The following is a 10,000-nucleotide window of genomic DNA, read 5'->3' as shown; positions in this document are numbered from 1 at the left end:
ATTCTTTCATTCAGTCATTCATTCATTCTTTTTTCATTCATTCATTCATTCAGTCAGCTGCCCAAGACCACTTTGGAGATTACCTCAAATCCACAGGACCTACCTTCTTCACGGACGCTTATAACAAGTGGCTTAAAACGGTTAGTGAAAAAAATATTATTTTTAATTATTTTTTTATTATTCTTCTACTGCTACTTTTACTACTACTACCACTACTACTACTACTACTACCACTACTACTTCTACTACTTCTACTGCTACTACTACTGCTACTACTGTGACGACAATGATGATGATAATGATAGTACTGATGATCACAAGGAAAAACCCAAAGATCCTAAATACGCCCAAGATAACAAGTTAACTGTGACGAAACTCCCGCCAAAATACTTCTTCCCCACGTACGACAAAAGCGAAAGTGAAACTCTGTCGCAGAAGTGTCTGCCCGAAAACTTCATAAACCTTTCGAGACAGGCGCAGGCTGTCTGCCGGAAGTTGATATTCACAGTCTTTGATAACGAAATCATTTCTCCGAACTTAGAAGACGACGACAACAATAACAACGACAATAATAACAACAACAAGAACAGTAATAACAACAATTACAACAATAATAATAATAATAAAGTTGTTGATGATGCCGAAATTAAACGTCATCGTCATCACAGAAAAAGCATCAAAAACAACAACAACAACAACAACAACAACAACAATAATAATAATAACAATAATAATAATAATGTCGAAAATATCATTTCCGAGAACGAGCGTTTATATAATAATCTAAAGAATGATCTAAACAACAACAACAATAATAATAATAATAATAACAACAATAATAAAAATAATAAAAATAATATCATTAATAATAATAATACTAATAAAAATAATAATTATTATAATAATTATAGTTATAATAAGCAGAAATACGCCTACACCGACCATGATTGGCTGCATGCGTACATGCTGACTGGGACCTGGAAGAGAAGCGACAATGTCAACATTTCAGAAGCCATTCCAAACTTAACTCTCGCCAGGAATGTGATCAAATCATGGTGATTCGTGTTCGTTTACGCACACACACACACACACACACACCACACACACACACACACACACGCATTCACACACCACACATACACACATTCACACACATACGCCACACACACGCATTCACACACACACACGCACACATTCACACACATACGCACGCGCACATACACGCACACATTCACACACACCATACACACACACACGCACACACATAAACACACACGCGCACATTTATTGTAATTAGTATATACAAACCAACGATAATGCAGTCGTGTTATAAGCCTTTTTTCTAGTAAAAATAAACCCTGGTGTACTTTCTATGCTTTTACGTCAGATTAATTGTTCTATGTTTTAAAATTGGAAGGTTGATGTGAGGATGGATGGATGAAGGAAGGAAATAATGGATGAACGAATGAATGGATGAATTAATGGATGAATTAATCAATCGGTGAATTGATGAATGAATGAATGAATAAATGAATGAACGAACGAACGAATGAATGAATAAATGAATGAATGAATGAATGAATGAATGAATGAATGAATGAATGAATGAATGAATGAATGAATGAATGAATGAATGAATGAATGAATGAATGAATGAATGAATGAATGAATTAACGTGTAACTAGACAAAGTTATCAATCGATAAAAACCTAAATAAATAAATGAACGATCGAACGAACAAAAGAACGAACTAACAAATGGATGAATAAAATAGACAGAAACATGAATAAAAGCAGTTTGATAACAAAACACGCCCACACACACACACACACACGCACACACACACGCACAAACACACACACACCTAGCCGTATAATCCAAAAGTTACTTGCAAGGAAAATTATTACAAAGCTTATCTTCCTGGTTACTCCTGTCAAATTGTATCACGATGATGATACAAAAATTGTAATGGCTCATGACCATAAATTTATAATTATAGCTATAACAACAACAACAACAGCAACAATAATAATAATAATAATAGTAGTAATAATAATAACTCACGTGATGTATTGGTTTTCTTTGGCCACAGAGAAGTAGAATCTTCTTTGTATGCCCCCGGCGCAAGGTCTTGAACAATCAGACCACGATGTCCAACCAATGGCTGTTTGTTTGTATGTTTGTATATATGTATGTGTGCGTGTATGTTTGTATGTATATGTACGTATGTATACTCGAGATGTATGTATGTATGAGATGTTTTATGTACATTGTATAATACACGAAGCATAAACGAACCTGCACATCTTACAATGTTTCCAACATTAACCAGCTGAGAACCGCCTAAACAAGATGGTGTCACACACGGAACGTAGAATGACGTCATTCTGTGTGTACGTGTGTGTATGTATGTGTGTGTGTATGTGTGTATGTTTTTGTATGTATGACTTTTTAATTGTATAAACTAACCTAATAGACGACCCATAGTTGTCGTTTTTGAGGGATATAATATCTTGGTGGCAGGTCCTGGGTGGAAGCTCTAAGGACATGCAAGGGGGGTTGAGTTGGCCCGGCTGAGCTCCCAATCCGCCACACACTCCTGTGATTTTGATTATTAGTAGTAAAAATGGTAAGGAAGCGACAACCGAAAATGCTGACGACTTCGTTGTGTGATCAGTTGTGTTGGTGTCAGTTGTGTTTTAACTCTATTTGACTCAAAAAAATAATCTTGTTCAATCAAGCAATCAATCAATCATCAATCAATCAACCAATCAACAACCAATTATCAACCAATCATCAATCAATCAACCAATCATTAACCAATCATCAATCAATCAACCAATCTTTAACAAATCAATTAGCCAACTAATCAACAATCTTCCTCACCATTTTGTGCACTGCCAGGTGCACACTTAGCTACCATCTGCATGTAGAGAAAATTTTTTGGAATCGAGTTAGTGTACGTCTTGTCAACTTTACTGGGGTCACTCAAAACCCAACAGTCGTTATTGGATGGATTCCAGCCAATGGCAATGCAAGTGGCAAACGATTGGCAGTACTTCATGCAATCAGGTAAGAGCATGGGCACACTCATTTTAATGTTGCCTTCTGATTGGATGCCCTGTTTTATCTTCCAAACCCTCTGGCACGGTGCTTGAATGTGATTGGTTAAAAAATTTTCATTTGTTATAGTGTATAGGGCTATAAAGATTAATTCTCTCGCAAATAATTTTCAGAAGTATTAACGTGTATTGCTTGTGATAGATGAGGATATCTCTGCGATTGAAGCCGGTCCCTGCAACAGCAAGGCCATACACCTTAACCATTACACCAACATGCAAACCTGTTAGATCCTGCATTGGACACCTGGAGGAGAGCTGGTACTGGACTGTGTTGGAGTCGGGAATGATGTTGTCGAAGTCTTGAGACCTCTCGTGTAAAAAACAACGCGCCGGCCCGCTTGTGAGTAAGTTCGATAGGTCAACATCAATTCCGACACAGTTTGAGCCGGCGAGACAGGCCTTCAGACAGGATTCAATCGTCGTCTGACTGTCGTCTAGACGTCCACCGTATGAGAAGTAGCCGTAGTTAATGATCCACTTAGCATTGCAGTCTGTCGTTATTGAGGATGTTGTTGGTTGTTGTTGTGTTGTTGTTGTTGGGACAGGCTCTGTGGGTTGTGTTGTTGTTGTTATGGTTGTTGTTGATGATGTTGTTTTTGTTGATGTTGTTGTTGTTGTTGTTAAAAAAAACATAAAACTCATCACTGAATTAGACACTTTCAAATGGGATCAACGTATTTTAAGGGTGTCCTCTAGCAAAACCACACTCACTGTTAATCAATCGCCCAACCAAATAAATTTTTTATTTTTTTTTTGAGAAGTTAGTTGGCTACTACTACTACTACAACTACTACTGTTACTACTACTACAACTACTACTACATTACTACTATTACAACTACTACTACACTACTACTACTACAACTACTGCTACTACTAAGACTAATAATGATAATGACATCTTATAAATTCAACCAAACATCCAATCCCGTCTTAATGACCACCGACTCAGACTCAAACTAACCAGTTTCTATAGGGCACCTCTTTGTTAGGATATATTGATTTACAGCGAGATCCTGATACACACGCTGAAAGTTTCTGGCATCCTTGTGAACCCAACATTCGTTGGGATTCGCATTCCAATTGTAGTCAACTCCCATGCAGTCCGGAAGACCGACGCAGTAGGTCATACAATCGCTTTCTGACGTCACATGGGTTGTTAAATCCGCCCCGGCTGAGTGCACCCCCGACCGGGTCTGCCATTCCGGTTGGCAGGGTGAGCCTAGATGAAAAAAGTTTACAAAAATTACGGATTTAAGAGCTTTTGTAGAAAACTGAAGAGAGATATCTAGCTAAGAACAAAAAAAATTTGTAAATAAAAAGTATGTAGAATGTCAAATGGGGACAAAAGTGTAACACCAGTAAGTGAGACGCTGAAAGACGAACTATTACATAAAAATTAAAATATAAATAATAACAAACCTGGCGATTTTGTAGTAGTTGTAGTTGTTGTGGTGGTGGTTGTGGTAGTAGTTGTGGTAGTACTGGTAGTAGTAGTAGTAGCGACAAACGCCGTGGTGATGCCATTTCCGTTCTGACATCTATTGATAATTTTAATCTGAGTAATCGAGCCCGAGTCGACTCGATTCTTAATCGTATTCGAATCGTGCCACCAGCACTGGTTTGTATCGGAATTGAAATCGAAACCGACACAGGCGTCGTTTGACAGGCAGTACTCCAAACATGATTGGATGCCGGATCTGTCAACCAGCAAAACTCCGCCCAAAGAACTAGTCCCACCGCTTGTTGAGTAGTTTGGACAATTTGCTCCTAGCGTATTTTTTTTATTTTCAGATTAATTTTTTAAATTAATTAATTAGTTTGCAATCAAATTTTCGGCTATAAAATAAAATCTATATTAAATTATTTTAAAAAAAATAAAATTAAGCATTTTTTAGCGTAAAATTATTAACTTCTAATTCGGTATTTCAACTTTATCCCAACCACTTTGCATGTGGTTGGCGTGGATCTCTATGCGATCGAAGCCAGTTACTGCAGCATCAATGTCAGGACCCTTAACCGCTACACCATCACGCCAATCATCCTTTAGTTATCAGTTTTTCCGCCCATTTCACACACACACACAAACACACACGCACATAAAAACATACCAGGTCTTCCGGTAGTAACTACAACAGCAGCAGTAGTAACAGCAAAAGCAGCAGTAGTAGTTGCAGCAACAACACCAGTAGTATCAATAAACACCCTTGTGATCGTAGTAGTAGTTGTTGTAGTCGTAGTAGTAGCGACGGGAGTGGTTAAAGCAGTCGCGACACCGACGTCGCCACATCTTTTTAAGTTGGCGTGCTTCACTCCGGGTTTGTAATAGATTGTTGTATTAGTTGCGCCGACGATGTGAACCCAGCATGAGAAGGTGTTCGAGTCAAAATCAATGGCAATACACGTGTCTAAATTGAGGCAGTAATTTTGGCATCCATCTATCGATGACCTTTGACCTATACTGACCCCACCAACTTGACTCGCGTCTGAAGTTATCGACCAGGATGGGCAGGCTGTAATAGGATAATAGCGATGACGCTGATGATGATGATGATGAGGATGATGATGTGATGATTGTGTGGATGATGATGATGTTTGGTGATGATGATGATTGTAATGATGACGCTGACACTGATGATGATGATGAGGATGATGTGAGGATTGTGGGGATGATGATGAGGATGATGTGAGGATTGTGGGGATGATGATGTTTGGTGATGATGATGACTGTAGTGATGATGTAATGATGATTGTGATGATGATGATGAAACAATGTTTCACCGTCTGACATAGATATTAATACTTTACATGACAAACAGCATGCAAAACTTCCTACAAACTTACAAGTAGTAGTAGTAGCGGCAGCAGCAGGTGTAGCAGCCACAGAAACGACGCACGGCTGGTTGAACGTCACGTGAGCAACGCCATCATTAGCATAAAACAACGAAGATCTTATATCATTATAATGCAACCAACACGAGTTATCATTATAGTTGTAGTCGAAGCCAAAGCAGCCAAAATTGCCGCTACTTGTGGCCGGTGTAGTACCACACTTTTGAAAGCAGTCGCTAGCCGTAGTTACGTATGGGTCGGTGATTTTTGAGCCGCCAACAACAGATACTCCTGGGATAATTCTTGACTGTGGACACGGTTCTACGGTGTGTCAGTGTGTGTGTGTGTGTGTGTGTGTGTGTGTGTGTGTGTGTGTGTGTGTGTGTGTCTGTGTGTGTTTTATGTATGTACCTATGTATTGTAAATTCGTGAATAACAGCAATAACAACAACAACAACAAGTATAATAATGATAATAATAACAACAACAGCAACAGCAGCAACAACAACAACAACAACATCAACAACACCAACAACAACATCAACGACAACAACAACAGCAGCAACAACAACAACAACATCAACAACATCTACAACAACATCAACAACAACAACATCAACAACAACAACATCAACAACAACAACACGAACCAACACCCACCAACAATATCGCAGGCCATCTTGATAAACAGGAAACTCTTATACCCGTACGTCACACCGCCTACGTCATACGTCTTAATGTAGCACGTGACCGACGACGATGACGTCATCGCTACTTGGAAAGCGCCGCATAGCGGCATGTTGAGGCAGTAACTTCGGCAGCTTTCGAAGTCGGTGATTGTCGGGATTTGAACTGCGTCGTAAAGTTGTACGTCTACAAGTTCTTTCCATTTAGCACATACTGTTGTGTTTAATTAATATTATAATTTGTATTTATAATTATGAATCATAATTTTTATAAAAATGTTTGTACTGCTACTACTACTGCAACAACTACTACTGCTGCTGCTGCTACTGATACTACACTAACACTACTAAGTATGAAATGAATTTTAATAATGAAAGTTTAAGAGAACATTGTTAAAAACCTGGAGTGGTGGTGGTAGTAGTTGTTGTTGTTGTAGTTGTAGTAGTAGTAGTTGTGGTTGTTGTAGTAGCGGCAGTAGCTTTAAAAGTGGTCCTGCGGTCATCGTTATTGTTAGAACATGAAGACCTGTCTATCTGATATTGGGTGACACCTGTCGTGAAAAAATTAAAATGGGAAATAAACCAAACAACCAACCAACCAATCAAACAAACAACCAATCAACCAATCAAACAACCAACCAAACATTCAAACAACCAACCAAACATTCAAACAACCAAACAACCATCCAACCAATCAAACAAACAACCAATCAACCAATCAAACAACCAACCAAACATTCAACAAACCAACCAACCAACCAATCAAACAATCATCTAACCAAACAACCAAACAACCAACCAAACATCCAAACAACCAACCAAACATCCAAACAACCAACCAACCAACCAATCAAACAAACAACCAACCAATCAAACAACCAACCAACCAATAAACCAACCAACCAATAGTGGAATACTTTTTAGAAAATTTATTTGGATCTTCATAGAGGAAGCATCTAATGTCGGAATAAGCCGCAAAATCGATCCCAAGGCATTCTGGCGAATCTGTGCAGGCCCGCTGGCATTGCTGTAACGTCAGTGAAGCTGACAAATTTTGACCTCCAACCGAGTTCACGTTCACTGACGTTCTCCAAGCTGGACAGGGTCTGTAGGCTGGGTGGTGATGATGACAATGATGATGATGAGGAGGATGATGATGATGAGGAGGATGATGAGGATGAGAATGATGATGATGATGATAATGAGAAGGAGGAGGAGGAGGATTATGATGATAAGAATGATGATGATTATGATGATGATTATGATGATGATGATTATGATGATGATGATGAAGAGAATGATGATGACGGTGATGATGATGATGATGATTACAGTCAAGGTGGATAATCGTCAGCAACACCATCATCACACCACAGTCACAATCGTCATCATCTTTACAATTATCATCATCAAGACCTCTCAGATTGATGTTAAATCCTCTGTAGGAGCCGGAAGTGCCGTCAATGTTATAGGACCGGAAAAGGATGAGGATCTCGTTACTGTCTGACGTCATCGTGACGCTCGGGGTTGTGCTGCAGCAAAATCTGTGCGCAAAAATTTGAACTTTGAAAAAATACAACCCAACTTAAGTGATGTGGGGAAATGTAGAGATAGAAGATTAGTACAGAAAATTTAATGTAGCCTGGAATGCGTTTATGCATTCTCTGTCATCATCATCGTCGTGTCCTCATCATCGTCATCATCATCACCACAATCATCATCATTATCATCACCACAACCATCATCATCATCATCACTACCACTCACTTGGGCCCGTCATAGTAGAGGGGCTGGATGTACCTGACCTCTACCCAATGGGAGCACACCTCATCAACACAGTAAACCCCGAAATCCCCCGAAAATGATAAGTCTATTACGTAGCCAGGGGCGGTCTGATGTAACGGTATAATGATAATTGTGGAAATATTATTAATAAATGATCCATCCATCTATCATAATTCTATCTATCTATCCATCCAACCACCCATCCATCCATCTATCATGATACTAAAAACGGTAATAAATTTGTTACCATCACAACCCATGTACAGTAATGAACTGAAGCTCTGTAGTATCTAGGGTTGTTATAGCCAGGCGACTGAATTGTCGCGTTCGCTTCTGCAGTCAGGTCGACCAGCTGAGAGCCACAATCTAATGTGGAGGGTTTTTTTGAATGGATGAATGAATAAATGAATGAATGAATGAATGAACGAAAGAACGAATGAATGCATGAATGAATTAATGATAGATGGTTGGTTGGATAGACAGAAGAACGAAAGAATGAGTGAATGGATTAACGAATGAACGAGCAGAAGGGCAAACAAATAAATGAATACTAATTATAAAAATAATAACAACAAAAATTAATAACAATAAAAATAACGATAATGATAGCCAAAAATACTCTGTTCGTTATGTGGGGCGTAATATTGGCAGAGGTTCCCAGCATAACCATCGGGGCAGATGCACCGGTTGCAGTTGTTGCTGTCTGGAAAACCATTGTTACTACAGTCCGGTCGGCTGGAGCAAGAAGCTGTTTAGTTGGTTGGTTGGTCGATTGGTTGGTTGGTTGGCTGGTTGGTTGGTTGTTTGGTTGGTTGGTTTTTGGTTGGTTGGTTGGTTGGTTTTTGGTTGGTTGGTTTTTGGTTGGTTAGTCGGTTGGTTAGTCGGTTGGTTAGTCGATTGGTTCATCAGTTGGTCAGTCGGTGGTTAAACTCGTTCAATTATCTAAATAATAGAAAATCAGCTTTCAATCAATCAATCAATCAATTAGTCAGTCAGTCGTCATTAAATCAATCAAACAATCATTCACTCAGTCGTTCATTCATTCATTCAACCAATCAATCCTCAATCAATCAATCACTCAACTAACAATAGCAATAGAGTTGGTTGAGTGTGGACTTATCTAGAAATGACAGTTGAACTCTTTGACCCATTGAACTTTGAAACAATTTATCTTTGGCAGTCATGGTTGGCTGGTTGTTCCATGATAAATACTGTTAAAATGAAATTTTTCATAAATATTATTTAATTAATTATAAAAGCATTTTTAATTAGTTATTTTTGTTTCTTTTTTTGGTTGATTGTTCGCTCGTTCGTTCGTTCGTTAGTTCATTTGTTTGTTCGTTTGTTTGTTTATTCTTCCAAATCACATCGTAAACCGTTCAAAACCAATTAATCAAGCAATTAATTACTCTATTAAACCATCATCAATCAATCAACTAATCAATCAATCAACCAACCAACTAACTTTTGGAGATTGTTGGGTGATAGATCCGTAGTCATATGGCAAATTGCTGGCATTCAGCTTAGCGTCAGAAGGAGGCAAAGTGCTAAAAAAGAAATAATTAGCAGGAGAAAC

The 10,000-nt window shown here is 38.5% G+C and overlaps 3 protein-coding genes across 3 annotated transcripts in view; 1 reads left to right on the top strand and 2 right to left on the bottom strand.

Moving 5' to 3' along the window:
• The window catches only part of HELRODRAFT_193660 (hypothetical protein), a 3,867-nt gene extending 2,501 nt beyond the window's left edge, over nt 1-1,366 (top strand). The window contains exons 6-7 of the mRNA XM_009028560.1: nt 54-140; nt 322-1,366. Of these exons, the coding sequence (XP_009026808.1) occupies nt 54-140; nt 322-1,059 (825 nt within the window). The 3' untranslated portion in view covers nt 1,060-1,366. The remainder of the gene's footprint in view (nt 1-53; nt 141-321) is intronic.
• A 518-nt stretch (nt 1,367-1,884) lies between these two features.
• On the bottom strand, nt 1,885-6,752 carry HELRODRAFT_179757 (hypothetical protein; the record flags this gene model as incomplete). The annotated part of the gene is made up of 10 exons (XM_009028559.1): nt 1,885-1,930; nt 2,470-2,599; nt 2,887-3,153; nt 3,344-3,613; nt 4,086-4,343; nt 4,544-4,891; nt 5,233-5,529; nt 5,588-5,659; nt 5,966-6,274; nt 6,614-6,752. 10 exons carry the CDS (start codon nt 6,750-6,752, stop codon nt 1,885-1,887), a joined length of 2,136 nt encoding a protein of 711 aa, XP_009026807.1.
• A 2,250-nt stretch (nt 6,753-9,002) lies between these two features.
• The window catches only part of HELRODRAFT_87103 (hypothetical protein), a gene marked incomplete at both ends in the record, with an annotated part of 1,076 nt that continues 78 nt past the window's right edge, over nt 9,003-10,000 (bottom strand). Inside the window, 3 exons of the mRNA XM_009028468.1 lie at nt 9,003-9,172; nt 9,512-9,635; nt 9,890-10,000. The exon at nt 9,890-10,000 is cut by the window's right edge and continues 78 nt beyond it. Of these exons, the coding sequence (XP_009026716.1) occupies nt 9,003-9,172; nt 9,512-9,635; nt 9,890-10,000 (405 nt within the window). The remainder of the gene's footprint in view (nt 9,173-9,511; nt 9,636-9,889) is intronic.

Source organism: Helobdella robusta, assembly GCF_000326865.2.
Source record: "Helobdella robusta unplaced genomic scaffold HELROscaffold_56, whole genome shotgun sequence".
Lineage (NCBI taxonomy): Eukaryota > Metazoa > Annelida > Clitellata > Rhynchobdellida > Glossiphoniidae > Helobdella > Helobdella robusta.
This window is presented reverse-complemented; position numbering and strand designations above follow the sequence as displayed.